General features: G+C 34.6%; 2 protein-coding genes and 2 pseudogenes across 2 annotated transcripts; 2 read left to right on the forward strand and 2 right to left on the reverse strand.

Moving 5' to 3' along the window:
• On the forward strand, window positions 1-4,940 carry LOC110757164 (uncharacterized). The gene is made up of 10 exons (XM_088253855.1): window positions 1-244; window positions 2,170-2,229; window positions 2,347-2,386; window positions 2,527-2,705; window positions 2,836-2,874; window positions 3,047-3,133; window positions 3,303-3,363; window positions 3,832-3,956; window positions 4,334-4,425; window positions 4,566-4,940. Exons 1-10 carry the CDS (start codon window positions 197-199, stop codon window positions 4,678-4,680), a joined length of 846 nt encoding a protein of 281 aa, XP_088109981.1. The 5' UTR covers window positions 1-196; the 3' UTR covers window positions 4,681-4,940.
• A 4,167-nt stretch (window positions 4,941-9,107) lies between these two features.
• LOC110757136 (cyclin-dependent kinase F-4 pseudogene) lies at window positions 9,108-10,069 on the reverse strand (annotated as a pseudogene).
• A 65-nt stretch (window positions 10,070-10,134) lies between these two features.
• LOC110757165 (uncharacterized) lies at window positions 10,135-12,303 on the forward strand. The gene is made up of 6 exons (XM_088253760.1): window positions 10,135-10,146; window positions 10,408-10,494; window positions 10,664-10,724; window positions 11,191-11,315; window positions 11,693-11,784; window positions 11,925-12,303. The coding sequence occupies exons 1-6, from the start codon at window positions 10,135-10,137 to the stop codon at window positions 12,037-12,039; spliced, it is 492 nt and encodes a 163-aa protein (XP_088109886.1). The 3' UTR covers window positions 12,040-12,303.
• A 5,660-nt stretch (window positions 12,304-17,963) lies between these two features.
• On the reverse strand, window positions 17,964-18,908 carry LOC110757137 (cyclin-dependent kinase F-4 pseudogene; annotated as a pseudogene).
• Between the last annotated feature and the right edge of the window lie 759 nt (window positions 18,909-19,667).

The raw sequence follows: 19,667 nt of genomic DNA on the forward strand, positions 1-19,667 counted from the left end.
ATAAATAAACAAAGAAAAATAAAAGACCAGAAGAAAAATGAAATTGGTTTTTGGTTCGTAACATAAAAAAACAGTGAGCAAAATCAAATGCCGTAGTGAGCAGTTGTTGAAATTGCCAAATTGAAGGATTTGATTTCATCAATTCTGCTTGATCTTCGTCCATTCAGAGCTGATCATCTTCCTCTGCGGTTTCGCCATGGCTGCACCGTTTTTCTCGACGCCTTTTCAGCCTTACGTGTACCAGGTACTCTTTTCCGTCTCTCTACAGTTCTTATTTTGTGTTTTTAAAGAACATTAATTTGGTATTTGACATCTGTTTGGTTTCCGAGAAAGCCTGGGAAAGATAGAAAGTTGATTCATGTCCGCATCTGTTATGTGGGTCAATTCAGTTGATTGCTTAATTGCAGAGACTGAATGGAGCATTGGATTTTTCAGCTCTTTATTTCGGGTTTTTAGGGTTTTTTTTGTTGGGTTAAATAGCTAAGATTGATCTGTGCTTATCAACTGTACTGTTGTGCGTATTTACTTGCAAAGTCTAATTCAATGTTTAAGATTTGTTTAGATAGTGTTCAGTGTATAGATATGTAGATGCGTCTGCCCTTAGCTAGGAAGAAATGATGGGTACACGGGTTTAGTAGGAAAATATAAAATGCAAGTAGACAATAAGTTGAATGCCATAAAAGGTAGATTGGCATGGATTTGCTCCATGGAAATGTTCATATGATAAAAGTTCTGATCCTTGGCTGTATGGCTCACGTGCATGATCTTGAAACTCATATTCCAACTTCAGCGATCCAGATTTGGGCGGTTAGAGGTTCATTATGGAATTAACATGTCGGGTGCATTGACATGCCTAATTATTTGAAGTCAGGTGAGGTGAAAGATACTGCTGCTTGCATGGTTTGATTGTGCCACCATTAACCGATAACTTCTTCCTCAAACCTAGATACTCAGCCACTTGTTAGTGGTTTGTTATGGAACCAACACGTTGACTTTGGGGCAAGCTAAGCTCAACTGCACACTGGGATGGGCATATAGCTCCAGGGACATATGGATAATTATTTGACGGATTGCCAATCACTGGTGTATGGGAGTGTCAAAGAACCCTTTGGGAAATTGTTATTTCCAGAAATCAAACATAAATTAGCATCTTTGAATGCGTTTGGACTCGGGGGAACAAAGCTGTGCATGCACAGAGCCACGAACTGCACATTTATAGTCATTTAACTCATGTTGTGTCTGTATCTGAGATAATGGAGTCTGTGCTAGTCAAGTTGGGTTTTTCAAAATACTTTTATGGAATTATGTGCATGATGATTATGATGCAGTTGAATTGAGGGAAATATTACAAATTTTGGTTGAGACATTCTTGTGCTATGATTTTTATTCAAATTGATAATTATGTTTGTTTCTTGAATCTTGTGCCGCCATGCTTTCTATAAAAGAACTGCTTTACCATTGTTAACTTTGTCAATTATTATAAGAGACATGAAGCGTACTCTAGTTTACGTTGCATTTGCTTTTCAATGAGTTTATATGTAAATCATGTATCCCTTCTATACTATGTTTTTGAGGAAATAGGATTTGGGGAAAAAAAAACAGGGAAAAGAAACTGAAGAAAGGTACCATACAGTGGGGAATCTGTAACTATGCATTTATATTTCTACAAGTACCACCAGCACTACTATGAAGAACAATGGTGACTGGATGTTTAATTGTATAGTGTTATTAACACGTGCGGTAAACCAAGATACATGTTCTTTAAGATTTTTATTTCTTCCTAATAGGTCTCCGAAAATTGCTCCTACTGGGAAATCTGGTGAATAGTGAGACAAACTTTGAATTGAATACTTTCTGTCCGCAAGAAACCTTTTATTTTTTTGTTTTATTTTTTTGTGTTTGGAGGATTTTGTTCACTTATTTCCATTTTTTTGGTAGAAATTTTGTAATTTTGATACATGGTAATCTATAATACATTTTGAATTGAAACGTCTCATTGTTGGTGGCTATTGGTTGTTATCTTTTGTTTATGCCCATTACTCTGATTTATGGTGTCTGGTTTGCTCAGTTCGAATTTAATTGTGTGTAGCTTTAAAACAAAATAAAGTTGGATTGTGCAATTACTTAACAGTCTATGATGTTTGTGTAATGTTCTATATTGTACTGTAGAGTCCACAAGATGCTGTGGTACCTTTTCAAATTTTGGGAGGTGAAGCTCAACTGGTTCAGGTATATGCTATAAGCATCCCAACATATTATTGTGTGTCTGTGTGTGTGTTTCTCCTGCGTCTTCAAATTGCCTTTTCTCACTAAACCTTCTTCTGTCTCTGATTCTTGTGTTATCAGATAATGTTGAAGCCAGAAGAAAAGGTTATCGCGAAGCCTGGTAAGTTGCAAGCCTGGGCATTTACTTTTTATAATGTGCATTATAATTGCCACAATCAAGTTGTCCTTTTTCTGCGAACTTAGAGAACATGTAATTTCTTGTCACTATTGCTGTGCAACTGATGAATGAATAAATTTTAGGTTCAATGTGCTTCATGTCTGGGTCGATCGAAATGGAAAATGTTTTTGTTCCTGAAAATGAAGGAGGCATGTGGCAGTGGCTTTTTGGGAAGACAGTCAGTAGCATAACTTTTCGCAATGCTGGTCAAGGTGATGGGTTTGTCGGGATTGGCGCACCTACTCTTTCGAGAGTTCTCCCGGTTTGTGATTTTAAGCATTCCATATTTATGTGGATAAGGCATTTAAATTACTTTTTGTGTTGCTCTTGATCAAACCACGGTATATAACTTAGTTTAGTTTTGGTTACCTGTGCTTTTCTTCTTTTGACAGATTGATTTGGCTATGTTTGGTGGAGAGATTTTGTGCCAGGTATATAACTTGTCCGCCTCTGGTTCATTGAGTAATTGTTTCCCGCCAGTTTTTGTTATTCTCCCAATTTTCAATATACAATTTAAGGTACTCCATGCTTTCTATTAGAATCAAATCATACTTGTGTTCATCAACTGGATTTTTTATGGGACTTCATTTCTACCTTTTGTAGCCAGATGCATTCCTTTGTTCTGTCAGTGATGTTAAAGTCAGTAACACAATTGATCAAAGGGCACGTAATGTTATTCCTGGTCCAGAGGTGAGATATTGGGGGAGTTTCAGAAATGCTTCTTCTTTGTTTGCTTTGCTTGCTCCTACAATCAACCAATTTCTCTTTTCCTTTTCTCAAATTTGTCTCTTCAATTCGTTTCTCAAAGCCATTTATATTATCCTTTATCTATCTAACTTCCGTGTTAATATTAATATAGGGATTTCTAAGACAGAAGCTGTCCGGCCGAGGTCTCGCATTTATACTTGGAGGTGGATCTGGTATGCATTTCTTGATACAATAATAAGTCTTCAAATTTCAGATTCAGCTGTTAAGAGTTTGGGACTGCCCCAAATTATGCAGAGAACTTTTATTTCTAGCATTAAGTTGAAGGCATTTTATGCAATCTAAGGTTTAAATTTTCTTAGTGGTTCATTTCCATGTTGTACCATGTTTGCCATATCCTGTTCAGTTGTTTTCTTGGTTTCTAAATATCAATTTAAATGTGCAGGTTCATGTATTTGCCAAATCAGATTACATTTTTTTTACCTTTCTCCTTTCTGTTTTTGCTCTAACCTGTTGCCTTAGATTCTAAACTATACTGTTTTATAGTTTCTTTTTTCTTTTATGAGAAAATAAAGTTAAAACACCAATCCCTTGGAAAAATTGAATTAGTTGGGATTAAATTATTGAGGGAATTATAATCCACAGATTAACCTTAGGGTCTTTATGGTTTCTCCTTTTGCTAGTTGTACAGAAAAATCTTGAGGTGGGCGAAGTACTATCTGTTGATGTGTCTTGTATAGCTGCCGTGACTGGAACAGTCAATATCCAAATCAAATTCAATGGTACCATGAGAAGAGCACTCTTTGGCGTAAGTTGCTTCAATTTCTTGAACTTTGCACTCTTTTTGCTAGTGCTTGTATTTCTACCACGTAGAGCACTTCCCGGTATTAATATGGTAGGCTGCCAGTGCCAGCGACAAGAAAGATTCAGGAAGTGCTTGTACTACGGAGATAACCAAATTAGCATGATCCTTCTATAGTTGCACTATATCTAAACTATTGCTGTGCTGAAAACGTTTTTTTCATTGCAAATAAAGTTATTCTTGGATCCCCACTTCCATGTTGAAAACCCCTATCTAACATGCTTTCCGCCTCCCAAAATTTTATATCTTAGTTCTGAAGTATGTTATTTCTTTCTGTTTCCAATTTCCATGAATCAAGTTTTCTAACAGTTATCAAATCACAGAATGACAATCTGGTAACGGCTGTTCTAACCGGGCCAGGCATCGTCTTCATTCAGAGTTTACCTTTTCATCGATTTTCTCAGCGCATTGCCAGGTAACATTTTCTTGCAACCATAAATTCCTTAGCATAGTCAAGAACTCAAGCTGAATTAGTTTCTTTTATCCTCCGTTTTCATCAATTTCATTTGTTTATTTTCGGCTTTAACAATTAGAACATGTGGTCTTGGTTTACAGGGCGGTTACATCCCCAAACATGAGGGAAAATCCAAAGTTCTACGTGCAGATAGCCATTTTCTTTTTTCTGGCATATGTTGTGATTGTATCTTCCTTAATCTTGACCGATGTATGAATTTTACGTTTTTTTTTCTTTTTCATCTCCTATCTACGGAGATACCAGTATCATATCCGTTCTTTTTCGTCAATGGCTGCTGTAGTTCGATTCGATTTCGATATAATCAGATCTATAGAAACAGAGGATTTTAGATTTTTTTTTTTTTCTTTCACTTGGGTTTCTTTTGTCTCCTGTCTTAAATTCTCAGTCAATCCTTGGCTTGAAGTGTTCCTGGCAAATCAGTATTAAGTTGTAAATTAAAGCCTTGTGTTATTTTATTTGAGTTTCCATTTCCCCAGCTGTCCTCATGAGAATGCTTTTCTAACATCTCTTCTTATGTACGTTCATACATGATAATAAATTTTATAGTTTCATAAGATTCAATGATAAGGAAACCTTGCAATACGTGAGACGTGTTACTTGGTTAATTATGGTCATGGTTTTTTTTTTGGCTTAATTATGGTCACTACGTGAAATGGATTTGTATGAATTCTGTCTCAATAGAAAAAATATTTTGTTTTGCATCGAAAGAAGTGTGAGGTCTAATAATTAACCCTTTGAAAAGAGTAATGCCATTCCAAACAAAATAATTCCGTATAAAATAAGTTTACATACCAAAATATACCAATATTGTTGGGTAATAATTTTTTCTTAACTTACAAAACATAGTTTAATTACCTCCAATAGCCCAATTAACAATGGAAATCCTTGATGCGTAAGAACTTTACATTTGTATTGTTCAATATAAACCTACTACAAGTTGTAGTACATACTGCATGGTTTGTGAATTTCTGTGTATCATGGTGCAAACATTGTAAGAATTTGGGGTCATCGTGGGAAGACCTTGGGAAGGTAATGGAAGGCGAAGGTGAAATAGAGATTTGGGTAGTTGATTGCAGTACAAGTAAACCAGTATTTTCAAAAGTTGACATTGTATTCTATGATGAAGAAGAAGTTGCAAAATATCAGGGGCGGGACCGAGGGAGGGATGTTGAATCACTTAAGAACTTTGAAGAACATGATCATACCATCATGGTGAATAGTCTCTTTACCATGTGATTTGCATTTCCTAACTAACTACTAGCTTTTCTATACTAAAAAAAGAAGAAAAAACTTAAATCTTCACCACTTAAAAAGCTTCTAACACACATGGGCGGGTCTACACATAGTTGATTGTGATTTGATAAATGCATTCCAACACTTCATCTTTGTTAAATCCTGGGCAACTAAAATGATAAATGCAATCAAGAAACAAATCATGTAAAGACAAAGTTCTTATTGAACAATGAGAAAAATGAATATGCGGAAGATAGAGAATTGATCCAATTGAATCGGGCTAGTTGATGATATGCTGGGTGATGTATATTAAGTATACAATAGCATAGGGGAGCCATTGTGTTTCATATGGAAATAAGATCAATGCATATTATCTTTTAAACAGATTTAAGCGTTTATTGGTGTCTTGCATATGCTGGTTGGCATGACTGTTTTGTCCACCCGTCCAACTTGAAAGGACATAAACCGTTTCTGCATGTTGACCCTAAGAAGTTCCTGTTCTCTTTCAAATCAGACTTCGAAAGAAAGAAGGAGATGAAGGGCTCCCCTTGGACTTTTGATAGAGCTTTGTTGTTACTGACGAGCACTAACAATGAAGTGGACCTCTGTCCGTTTCATTGGATTCATAAAGTTTTTGAGTGCAAGTGTGGCGTATTCCGCCGTTATTTCTGGCCTCGGCCATGGGAGAAACAATAATAAAAACATAATTACTAATTAACCAAGTGTCAAAAACAATAAAGCCGCGCGGCTATACTATTTTTAAAACAAATTAGGGAAAACGGGTATAGCCGTATTTTATAAATAAAAAAAAGTAAAAAGGGCATAGCCCACGTGTCAAAATACGTATAGCCGTGCGGCTATACTATTTTCTAAGACAAATTAATAAAACCGAGTACAGCAGAACGGCTATACAATTTTTATAAAACAAAATTAAAAAACCGGGTATAGCCCCCCGGCTATACTATATATACATAATGGACCCGGCCAGCGTTTAGGGCACGTGTCAAACCAGTACAGCCAAGCGGCTATACTATTTTTTAAACATAGATATTAATTTGCTAGTTTCAACATCCAAAGCAGATATCAGAGAGAGAGAGCTTCACAGTAAATCAATTAGAGAGTTCAAATTGTTGTTCTGGTTGGCAAAGAGATTACAAAATCACCATCCTGCATTTTTGTTACAACAAGTAAGAAATAATCTTAGCCTCTCACATTCATTCATAGTTAATAAAATACAGAACGGGTTATTTGACAAAATTTTGGCACATTACAACTTAAAAGTTCGACCACTATATTATATTTTAATATAAATTATTTACATTTTTAAATGTATATATATATATATATATATATATATATATTTTTTTCATTCAATAATATGTGAGAATTATGTGTATAATACTTGAATTTTGTGTGTCTTATTGAAATTTTTGTAAAAAATACATGTATTAAACACCCAAACGAAAATATATAATTTATTTTTTTGACTTCCATTGAACTTCAAGCACTTACTATTTGTTAAGTCATTTGTGATTTCAGTAACATATAAAGAAACAATAATTAAAACATAATTACTAATTAACCACGTGTCAAAAAAAGTAACGCTGCGCGGCTATACTATTTTTAAAACAAATTAGGAAAAATGAGTATAGCCGGACGGCTATACTATTTTTTTAAAAAAAATTAGTAAAAAGGAGTATAGTCCATGTGTCAAAATAAGTATAGCCGTTCGGCAATACTATTTTTCAGACACATTAATAAAACCGAGTATAGCCGCCCGGCTATCCTATTTTTATAAAACAAAATTTAAAAACTGGGTGTTACCGCCCGGCTATACTATATAATACATAATGGACCCTGCCAGCGCTTAGGGGCCACGTGTCAAACCAGTAAAGCCAGGCGGCTATACTATATATTTTTTTAAACAATTAAAAATCCGGGTTTAGCCGGACGGCCGTACTATTCTTTTTTAAAATTTTTTTTATTAAATCCGAGTATGGCCCTGTAGCTAAACGATTATAGATTTTAATTTGCTAGTATTTTGTGTGTCTTATTGAAATTTTTGTAAAAAATACGTGTATTAAACACAAACGAAAATAAGTTTTTTTTTTTTGACGTCCATTGAACTTTAAGCACTTACTATTTATAAAGTCATTTGTGAAATCAGTAATATATAAAGAAATAATAATTAAAACATAATTACTAATAAAAGTAATTCAGAAAGGCTAAGATATTACTTAATTATATATATTAAATTAAAGAAGTTGGCCAAAAGAACAAAAGTAAAGAAACTAATTTTATATTTTCAAAACAAAAACAAAAGAACAAAAAACCTCTCCCGACGAAAGTTCGTCGGCACAGGTCTATGCCGGCAAAATAAAAGGACACGCCTAGTGCCAAGGTGCCACATGTCAAAAAAGTAAAGCTGCACGGATAAGAAATTGCATTAAGGGGATTGGCTCAGAAGTTGTTGTACAAGATGGACAACTAGTTGTTTCGCCAACTCCTCCCGTAGACATGTCTTTAATTAGGGGCGGAGCTAGAGTTTTTAGTTTACGGACCAAAATATAAAGTGCAGGCATTAATTAGATTGATTTTTACAGATTGAAAGAGTCTGATACCACAGCTTTCTTCTTTTGAAAAACACATCATCTAAAATATCTAAACATTGGGGTTGGTAATTGATAAGATTGTTGTAGCACTTATGGTTCAAAGATGTCTGGGACAAGAGTTGGAACACAGAATATGTAGTTGGAGATTATATTTTGTCTTCTCTGCTTACTTTTACAAAGTGAAGAAGCCCATGGAACTGAATATGTAGTTTGAGATGACAAAGACTGGGACATGTATCCTAAGATATACGATTGGGGGAAGATTTATTCTCTGATTATAATCTATTCTTCAAAAGAAAATTTTAATTGAACTCATCATGTTCAACTAATTTGATCCTTCAATCAAAATTTGAGGTTATATTCCAATTTCGGTTATAATTTATTTTATCATGTTATCAAATTTTAAGGTACATTGCAACTTTGAGTAATACTTCCGTTAGTTTTGTTTTCCGACAGGCGAACTTAGCCACTCATAGATTAGCTCGTTTCGCCTTATCTTTAAATGATGCATCATTATGGTATTCGGATCCTCTTAATTAACATCATTCAAGATATGAAATGTTTCTTTGGTTTAATGTAGAGTTTTCAAATATAGCAATCCATTATTTGGTTTGGCGACTGTGGATAGAGAAGGGTATGAAAGTTTGCAGCCTAAAAGGTCATTGTCAGAAGTTAATACTTCTCTGAGAACGATCATGTGGTGTTAGAGTAAGACAAAGACGTATAAAGTAGAGCTAAAAATCTTTCAAATACAAGTGAACTTATAATATTTGCTGAGTTATGAAATTACTAGTCTAGATTAAAATCCCACCAATGTCAGGAAAAATATGGTGATGTCTCTCAGGAATGGCACGTGGAATACGGTGGGGGCCAACGAAAAAGGGATGCTTAAGTGCCTCTGCAGCAGTCGATCTTTTAGCAGGATCCCAAGAAAGAAGGGAAGTAATAAGCTGAATTGCAGACTCACTGGCAGATGGGATGCAAAATGAAAGACCATACCCAGAAAACTGTGGAAACTGATACTCAACCTGCCCTGCAAGAATTTGCCCTTCAGGCCATGACTTCATGGTTGGGCTGCCTAGCACACTACAAATCCAAAACAGCTGGCCCTCCACACTTTTACCTGGAAGCAGAGGGCGGAGGTTGAACATCTCAGCCAAGATTACACCCACAGCCCACATATCAACCTTGGAATCGTAGAAGCGTGAGCCGAGCAACACCTCCGGGGCTCTGTACCAGCGAGTTGTGACATAATCTTTGAAAGGAATGCCCAGCTGAATCTTCTTAGCAGAACCCAAATCCCCAATCTTAACCACACCTTGCTTCACCAACAAATTTTCCGGTTTGAGGTCACGGTGGCACCACCCATTCTTGTGCATGTGATCTAGCCCAAATAGAATTTGATGACACACATTCCTGATTTGTGCCTCATTGAATCTCTTCTTGTGTAGTTGCATAAATTGAGATAAGTTGCCCTCCATGAATTCAAAGACAAGGGAAGCAGTGCCATCAAATCCCATGAAAGCTTGTTTCAAATTGACAATATTCGGGTGTTTCTTCAACTGAGACAGAGACTCAACTTCCGCCAATTGAAGAAACTCCTCACATGAAGTCAACCTCGATACTTCATTCTTCAGTTGCTTAATTGCAACAATCTCACCAGTCACCCTGTGTAATGCCTTCCATACAACTCCAAAACTTCCTTCACCGAGCGGCTTAAGGAACCAATAATTCTCCATTCAAACTATCTCAAGAAAACAACACAAACCCAACAAAACTCTTAACTCAAGAGATTTCGTCAAATATGGAAATTGACGTTTGCTTAATTGATTTCCTACTGGCTTGCTCACTCACTCAAGGTAGGAAATACTATAGCCTAAATGTTTCTCAATCCTGTAAGGAAAAGGAGTTTTCGTAATTGAAGCTGTTCTATTTTAATTGGGCCCAAAGTTTTTCTACGGTCAACATTTTTATTTAGAGTCAAAGCTTTTCAACGGTAAAGATTTTATGGTTTAAGTTTTAAAGTTTTTAATAAATAAAAAAAGCATATTGAGTGTGCGATGAGTCGTTGTTGTAGCCAGATGCATTCCTTTGTTCTGTCAGTGATATTAAAGTCAGTAACACAATTGATCAAAGGGCACGTAATGTTATTCCTGGTCCAGAGGTGAGATATTGGGGGAGTTTCAGAAATGCTTCTTTTTTGTTTGCTTTGCTTGCTCTTACAATCAACCAATTTCTCTTTTCCTTTTCTCAAATTTGTCTCTTCAATTCGTTTCTCAAAGCCATTTATATTATCCTTTATCTATCTAACTTCCGCGTTAATATTACTATAGGGATTTCTAAGACAGAAGCTGTCCGGCCGAGGTCTCGCATTCATACTTGGAGGTGTATCTGGTATGCATTTCTTGATGCAATAATAAGTCTTCAAATTTCAGATTCAGCTGTTAAGAGTTTGGGACTGCCCCAAATTATGCAGAGAACTTTTATTTCTAGCATTAAGTTGAAGGCATTTTATGCAATCTAAGGTTTAAATTTTCTTAGTGGTTCATTTCCATGTTGTACCATGTTTGCCATATCCTGTTCAGTTGTTTTCTTGGTTTCTAAATATCAATTTAAATGTGCAGGTTCATGTATTTGCCAAATCAGATCACTTTTTTTTTTTCACCTTTCTCCTTTCTGTTTTTGCTCTAACCTGTTGCCTTGGATTCTAAACTGTACTGTTTTATAGTTTCTTTTTTCTTTTATGAGAAAATAAAGTTAAAACACCATTGGAAAAATTGAATTAGTTGGGATTAAATTATTGAGGGAATTATAATCCACAGATTAACCTTAGGGTCTTTATGGTTTCTCCTTTTGCTAGTTGTACAGAAAAATCTTGAGGTGGGCGAAGTACTATCTGTTGATGTGTCTTGTATAGCTGCCGTGACTGGAACAGTCAATATCCAAATCAAATTCAATGGTACCATGAGAAGAGCACTCTTTGGCGTAAGTTGCTTCAATTTCTTGAACTTTGCACTCTTTTTGCTAGTGCTTGTATTTCTACCACGTAGAGCACTTCCTGGTATTAATATGGTAGGCTGCCAGTGCCAGTGACAAGAAAGATTCAGGAAGTGCTTGTACTACGGAGATAACCAAATTAGCATGATCCTTCTATAGTTGCACTATATCTAAACTATTGCTGTGCTGAAAACGTTTTTTTCATTGCAAATAAAGTTATTCTTGGATCCCCACTTCCATGTTGAAAACCCCTATCTAACATGCTTTCCGCCTCCCAAAATTTTATATCTTAGTTCTGAAGTATGTTATTTCTTTCTGTTTCCAATTTCCATGAATCAAGTTTTCTAACAGTTATCAAATCACAGAATGACAATCTGGTAACGGCTGTTCTAACCGGGCCACGCATCGTCTTCATTCAGAGTTTACCTTTTCATCGATTTTCTCAGCGCATTGCCAGGTAACATTTTCTTGCAACCACAAATTCCTTAGCATAGTCAAGAACTCAAGCTGAATTAGTTTCTTTTATCCTCCGTTTTCATCAATTTCATTTGTTTATTTTCGGCTTTAACAATTAGAACATGTGGTCTTGGTTTACAGGGCGGTTACATCCCCAAACATGAGGGAAAATCCAAAGTTCTACGTGCAGATAGCCATTTTCTTTTTTCTGGCATATGTTGTGATTGTATCTTCCTTAATCTTGACCGATGTATGAATTTTACGTTTTTCTTTTTCTTTTTCATCTCCTATCTACGGAGATACCAGTATCATATCCGTTCTTTTTCATCAGTGGCTGCTGTAGTTCGATTCGATTTCGATATAATCAGATCTATAGAAACAGAGGATTTTAGATTTTTTTTTCTTTTTCTTTCACTTGGGTTTCTTTTGTCTCCTGTCTTAAATTCTCAGTCAATCCTTGGCTTGAAGTGTTCCTGGCAAATCAGTATTAAGTTGTAAATTAAAGCCTTGTGTTATTTTATTTGGGTTTCCATTTCCCCAGCTGTCCTCATGAGAATGCTTTTCTAACATCTCTTCTTATGTACGTTCATACATGATAATAAATTTTAGAGTTTCTTAAGATTCAATGATAAGGAAACCTTGCAATACATGAGACGTGTTACTTGGTTAATTATGGTCATGTATATTTTTTTTTTCCGCTTAATTATGGTCACTATGTGAAATGGATTTGTATGAATTGTGTCTCAATAGAAAAAATATTTTGTTTTGCAACGAAAGAAGTGTGAGGTCTAATAATTAACCCTTTGAAAAGAGTAATGCCATTCCAAACAAAATAATTCCGTACAAAATAAGTTTACATACCAAAATATACCAACATTGTTGAGTAATAATTTTTTCGTAACCTACAAAACATAGTTTAATTACCTCCAATAGCCCAATTAACAATGGAAATCCTTGATGCGTAAGAACTTTACATTTGTATTGTTCAATATAAACCTACTACAAGTTGTAGTGCATACTGCATGGTTTGTGAATTTCTGTGTATAATGGTGCAAACATTGTAAGAATTTGGGGTCATCGTGGGAGGACCTTGGGAAGGTAATGGAAGGCGAAGGTGAAATAGAGATTTGGGTAGTTGATTGCAGTACAAGTAAACCAGTATTTTCAAAAGTTGACATTGCTATTGTATGATGAAGAAGAAGTTGCAAAATATCAGGGGCCGGGCCGAGGGAGGGATGTTGAATCACTTAAGAATTTTGTCTTAGAAGAAAAGGCAGCTACAAAGGCACAGCTTGACAATCAGAATTCTTGCGAAAACACACTTTGAAGAACATGATCATACCATCATGGTGAATAGTCTCTTTACCATGTGATTTGCATTTCCTAACTAACTACTAGCTTTTCTATACTAAAAAAAGAAGAAAAAACTTAAATCTTCACCACTTAAAAAGCTTCTAACACACATGGGCGGGTCTACACATAGTTGATTGTGATTTGATAAATGCATTCCAACACTTCATCTTTGTTAAATCCTGGGCAACTAAAATGATAAATGCAATCAAGAAACAAATCATGTAAAGACAAAGTTCTTATTGAAAAATGAGAAAAATGAATATGCGGAAGATAGAGAATTGATCCAATTGAATCGGGCTAGTTGATGATATGCTGGGTGATGTATATTAAGTATACAATAGCATAGGGGAGCCATTGTGTTTCATATGGAAATAAGATCAATGCATATTATCTTTTAAACAGATTTAAGCATTTATTGGTGTCTTGCATATGCTGGTTAGCATGACTGTTTTGTCCACTCGTCCAACTTGGAAGGACATAAACCGGTTCTGCATGTTGACCCCAAGAAGTTCCTGTTCTCTTTCAAATCAGACTTCGATAGGAAGAAGGTGATGAAGGGTTCCCCTTGGACTTTTGATAGAGTTTTGTTGTTACTGACGAGCACTAACAATGAAGTGGACCTGTGTCCGTTTCATTGGATTCATAAAGTTTTTGGGTGCAAGTCGTTATTTCTGACCCTGGCCATGGGAGAAACAATAATAAAAACATAATTACTAATTAACCAAGTGTCAAAAACAATAAAGCCGCGCGGCTATACTATTTTTAAAACAAATTAGGGGAAAACAGGTATAGCCGCGCGGCTATACTATTTTTAAAACAAATTAGGGAAAACGGGTATAGCCGCGCGGCTATACTATTTTATAAAAAAGAATCATCATATAATAGGCCCTTGCAACTCTAATAGTCTATACAAAAATTCATCTACATATTTACTTCCAACCAAAACCCAATTTTGAAAACGGATGCTATGAAGGATAAAAATTGCCCATTTCTTATCACTTATTTACAAAACCCTGCCATTTTTGTTATCCAGTGATTTTTCCTAAACAATCCCTAATATCTAGGCTTTCCATTATTATGGTGTTGCTGGACTCAATAAATCAAAACATTCTCATAATACATATAATATATGTTCATTCATAAATAATATGTATATATAGCTGTACATATAAACCATATACATATAAACCATAATTACATATAATGTAGGTATATTAAAATTAATGTAAGTATATTGGATGTCGTATAATATAGGTAATTTACCTATACATATTTTCGTAGTAGGTATATTATTCAAATGGCAGGTATATTGGATGACATATAACACCTAAATCATAATCGTAAGTACATTAAAATTAATGTAGGTATATTGGATGTCGTATAATGTAGGTATATTGGAATAGATAATTATGTACACTTTTTATATTTTTCATACTAGGTAAATTATATTTTTCATAAAACAAACAATAAAAAGATTATTAGTTATTTTTCATAGAACAAGTAATAGGTACATTATTTTTTCAACATAATTAGTATGTACAGTATTGTTCATAAACAATTATAAAGTAGATTATTAGTCATATATAATTCATAAAAAGAAAATAACATAAACATTTTTATTAAACAAACCGATTACTTAAATATGTATTTATTGTTAAATTTTTAATAAAAATTTTTCCAAATTAATTTCTATATCCATTACAACCATTTGGAGATCTTTCCAAATTCAATGTCTGTCATTATATACAATCCAATTAAAAACTGTTTCCATATTGATTCCTACATTAATATACAATATGCAATAATGGCTTAGTTGGGGGTATTTTTGGAGTCTGAAAAGTACAATAAATCATATTTTATGCTTAATTAGGTAACTTGCTGAGTTGGATCCTAGTCGTGGATTTTTACTTATACAAATTGGGTATTATTTATAGGAACAAAAAGTGAAGGGTTATAGGTACGGCAAATTGAATTTGAAGGATGTAAGCCAAATTTACTAAATAAAAAATTAGTAAAAAGAGCATAGCCCATGTGTCAAAATATGTATAGCCGTGAGGCTATACTATTTTCTAAGACAAATTAATAAAACCGAGTACAGCCGAACGGCTATACAATTTTTATAAAACAAAATTAAAAAACCGGGTATAGTCGCCTGGCTATACTATGGACCCGGCCAGCGTTTAGGGGCCACGTGTCAAACAAGTAAAGCCAAGCGGCTATACTATTTTTTTAAAACAATTTAAAAATCCGGGTATAGCCGAACGGCTGTACTATTCTTAAAAAAAAAAAATCTTATTCAATCTAAGTATAGCCCTGTGGCTATACGATTTATAGATATTAATTTGCTAGTTTCAACATCCAAAGCAGATATCATAGAGAGAGAGAGAACTTCACAGTAAATCAATTAGAGAGTTCAAATTGTTGTTCTGGTTGGCAAAGAGATTACAAAATCACCATCCTGCATTTTTGTTACAACAAGTAAGAAATAATCTTAGCCTCTCACATTCATTCATAGTTAATAAAATACAGAACGGGTTATTCAACAAAATTCTGGCACATTACAACTTAAAAGTTCGACCACTATATTATATTTTAATATAAATTATTTACATTTTTAAATATATATATTATTTTCATTCAATAATATGTGAGAATTATGTGTATAATACGTGAATTTTGTGTGTCTTATTTTAATATAAATTATTTACATTTTTAAATATATATATATTATTTTCATTCAATAATATGTGAGAATTATGTGTATAATACGTGAATTTTGTGTGTCTTATTGAAATTTTTGTAAAAAATAAGTGTACTAAACACCCAAACGAAAATATGTAATTTATTTTTTTGACTTCCATTGAACTCCAAGCACTTACTATTTGTTAAGTCATTTGTGATTTCAGTAACATATAAAGAAACAATAATTAAAACATAACTACTAATTAACCACGTGTCAAAAAAAGTAACGTTGTGCGGCTATAATATTTTTTAAACAAATTAGGAAAAACGAGTATAGCCGGTCGGCTATACTATTTTTAAAAAAAAATTAGTAAAAACGAGTATAGCCCACGTGTCAAAATAAGTATAGTTGTTCGGCTAAACTTTTTTTTTAGACACATTAATAAAACCGAGTATAGCCGCCCGGCTATACGATTTTTTTTAACAAACAATTAAAAATCTGGGTTTAGCCGGACGGCTGTACTATTCTTTTTTAAAAAAAATTTATTAAATCCGAGTATGGCCCTGCAGCTAAACGATTATAGATATTAATTTGCTAGTTTCAACATCCAAAGCAGATATCAGAGAGAGAGAACTTCACAGTAAATCAATTAGAGAGTTCAAATTGTTGTTCTGGTTGGCAAAGAGATTACAAAATCACCATCCTGCATTTTTGTTACAACAAGTAAGAAATAATCTTATCCCCTCACATTCATTCATAGTTAATAAAATACGGAACGGGTTATTCGACAAAACTTTGGCACATTACAACTTAAAAGTTCGACCACTATATTATATTTTAATATAAATTATTTACATTTTTAAATATATATATATTATTTTCATTCAATAATATGTGAGAATTATGTGTATAATACGTGAATTTTGTGTGTCTTATTGAAATTTTTGTAAAAAATACGTGTATTAAACACAAACGAAAATAAGTTTTTTTTTTTTTGACGTCCATTGAACTTCAAGTACTTACTATTTATAAAGTCATTTGTGAAATCAGTAACATATAAAGAAATAATAATTAAAACATAATTACTAATTAAAGTAATTCAGAAAGGCTAAGATATTACTTAATTACATATATTAAATTAAAGAAGTTGACCAAAAGAACAAAAGTAAAGAAACTAATTTTATATTTTCAAAACAAAAACAAAAAAACAAAAAACCTCTCCCGACGAAAGTTCGTCGGCACAGGTCTATGCCGGCAAAATAAAAGGACACGCCCAGTGCCAAGGTGCCACATGTCAAAAAAGTAAAGCTGCACGGAGAAGAAATTGCATTAAGGATATTGGCTCAGAAGTTGTTGTACAAGATGGACAACTAGTTGTTTCGCCAACTCCTCCGGTAGACATGTCTTTTTTAGGTGAGACCCAAGGGTATCCACCGCCGACAACCGGTAGACATGTCTTTAATTAGGGGCGGAGCTAGAATTTATAGTTTACGGACCAAAATATAAAGTGCAGGCATTAATTAGATTGATTTTTACAGATTGAAAGAGTCTGATACCACAGCTTTCTTCTTTTGAAAAACACATCATCTAAAATATCTAAACATTGGGGTTGGTAATTGATAAGATTGTTGTAGCGCTTATGGTTCAAAGATGTCTGGGACAAGTGTTGGAACACAGAGCAGAGCTTTGGTCATTATATTTTGTCTTCTCTGCTTACTTTTTACAAAGTGACGAAGCCCATGGAACTGAATATGTAGTTGGAGATGACAAAGACTGGGGCATGTATCCTGAGATATACGATTGGGGGAAGATTTATTCTCTGATTATAATCTATTCTTCAAAAGAAAATTTTAATTGAACTCATCATGTTCAACTAATTTGATCCTTCAATCAAAATTTGAGGTTATATTCCAATTTCGGTTATAATGTAGAGTTTTCAAATATAGCAATCCATTATTTGGTTTGGCGACTGTGGATAGAGAAGGGTATGAAAGTTTGCAGCCTAAAAGGTCATTTTCAGAAGTTATACTTCTCTGAGAACGATCATGTGGTGTTAGAGTAAGACAAAGACGTATAAAGTAGAGCTAAAAATCTTTCAAATACAAGTGAACTTATAATATTTGCCGAGTTATGAAATTACTAGTCTAGATTAAAATCCCACCAATGTCAGGAAAAATATGGTGATGTCTCTCAGGAATAACACGTGGAATAAGGTGGGAGTCGACGAAAAAGGGATGCTTAAGTGCCTCTGCAGCAGTCGGTCTTTTAGCAGGATCCCAAGAAAGAAGGGAAGTAATAAGCTGAATTGCAGACTTACTGGCAGATGGGATGCAAAATGAAAGACCATACCCAGAAAACTGTGGAAACTGATACTCAACCTGCCCTGCAAGAATTTGCCCTTCAGGCCATGACTTCATGGTTGGGCTGCCTAGCACACTACAAATCCAAAACAGCTGGCCCTCCACACTTTTACCCGGAAGCAGAGGGCGGAGGTTGAACATCTCAGCCAAAATTACACCCACAGCCCACATATCAACCTTGGAATCGTAGAAGCGTGAGCCAAGCAACACCTCCGGGGCTCTGTACCAGCGAGTTGTGACATAATCTTTGAAAGGAATGCCCAGCTGAATCTTCTTAGCAGAACCCAAATCCCCAATCTTAACCACACCTTGCTTCACCAACAAGTTTTCCGGTTTGAGGTCACGGTGGCACCACCCATTCTTGTGCATGTGATCTAGCCCAAGAAGAATTTGATGACACACATTCCTGATTTGTGCCTCATTGAATCTCTTCTTGTGTAGTTGCATAAATTGAGATAAGTTGCCCTCCATGAATTCAAAGACAAGGGAAGCAGTGCCATCAAATCCCATGAAAGCTTGTTTTAAATTGACAATATTCGGGTGCTTCTTCAACTGAGACAGAGACTCAACTTCCGCCAATTGGAGAAACTCCTCCCATGAAGTCAACCTAGATACTTCATTCTTCAGTTGCTTAATTGCAACAATCTCACCAGTCACCCTGTGCAAAGCCTTCCATACAACTCCAAAACTTCCTTCACCGAGCGGCTTAAGGAACCAATAATTCTCCATTCAAATTATCTCAAGAAAACAACCCCAACAAAACTCTTAACTCAAGAGCTTTCGTCAAATATGGAAATTGACGTTTGCTTAATTGATTTCCTACTGGCTTGCTCACTCACTCAAGGTAGGAAATACTATAGCCTAAATGTTTCTCAATCCTGTAAGGAAAAGAAGTTTTCGTAATTGAAGCTGTTCTATTTTACTTGGGCCCAAAGTTTTTCTACGGTCAACATTTTTATTTAGAGTCAAAGCTTTTCAACGGTAAAGATTTTATGGTTTAAATTTTAAAGTTAAAAGATTTTATGGATTGTCTTTTCTGGGGCTTTTTTCTTGATCAGTCTAAATGTATTGTTTGGTTTTTTTGACTTTCCATGCACTGCCTGTTTCTTTGCATGGCCAGGCTTGTGTTCCTCTGTATGGGTGTGGGCCTCTTGCTTAAGGGTTTCTTGTGCTTTTGAATACAAGATATTTTCGATCCAAAAAAAAATAAAAAATTAAGTTTTTTTAAAAAAAAAAAGGCATATTGAGTGTGCAACGAGTCATTGTTGGGCTGGTCCCACAAGGATTATCCACAAACGAAATGAAAGTGGTTAAATTTTGTCACATATCAGTGTGTGACCTCTAAATTCTTCTGACAAAACGTTCGTTAAATTTTGTCACATAAAATCACGTGACCAACTTCAGAGGAACATTTTCATCAAAATAGACCTTATTCTAGTCATAAAACTTACCTTTTTGGCTAAAAAATGTCATATTCTCTCAATTTAG

This window comes from Prunus avium, chromosome 5, assembly GCF_965620075.1.
Source record: "Prunus avium chromosome 5, drPruAviu1.hap1.1, whole genome shotgun sequence".
Taxonomy (NCBI): domain Eukaryota; kingdom Viridiplantae; phylum Streptophyta; class Magnoliopsida; order Rosales; family Rosaceae; genus Prunus; species Prunus avium.

Bases quoted from the DNA above. Each gene is read 5' to 3' on its own strand.
- LOC110757164 (XM_088253855.1), top strand. From the start codon at position 197: ATGGCTGCACCGTTTTTCTCGACGCCTTTTCAGCCTTACGTGTACCAG. The intron at 245-2,169 runs GTACTCTTTTCC...ATTGTACTGTAG, and splicing joins TTCAGCCTTACGTGTACCAG to AGTCCACAAGATGCTGTGGT. The intron at 2,230-2,346 runs GTATATGCTATA...TTGTGTTATCAG, and splicing joins GTGAAGCTCAACTGGTTCAG to ATAATGTTGAAGCCAGAAGA.
- LOC110757165 (XM_088253760.1), top strand. The intron at 10,495-10,663 runs GTGAGATATTGG...ATATTACTATAG, and splicing joins ATGTTATTCCTGGTCCAGAG to GGATTTCTAAGACAGAAGCT. The intron at 11,316-11,692 runs GTAAGTTGCTTC...ATCAAATCACAG, and splicing joins TGAGAAGAGCACTCTTTGGC to AATGACAATCTGGTAACGGC.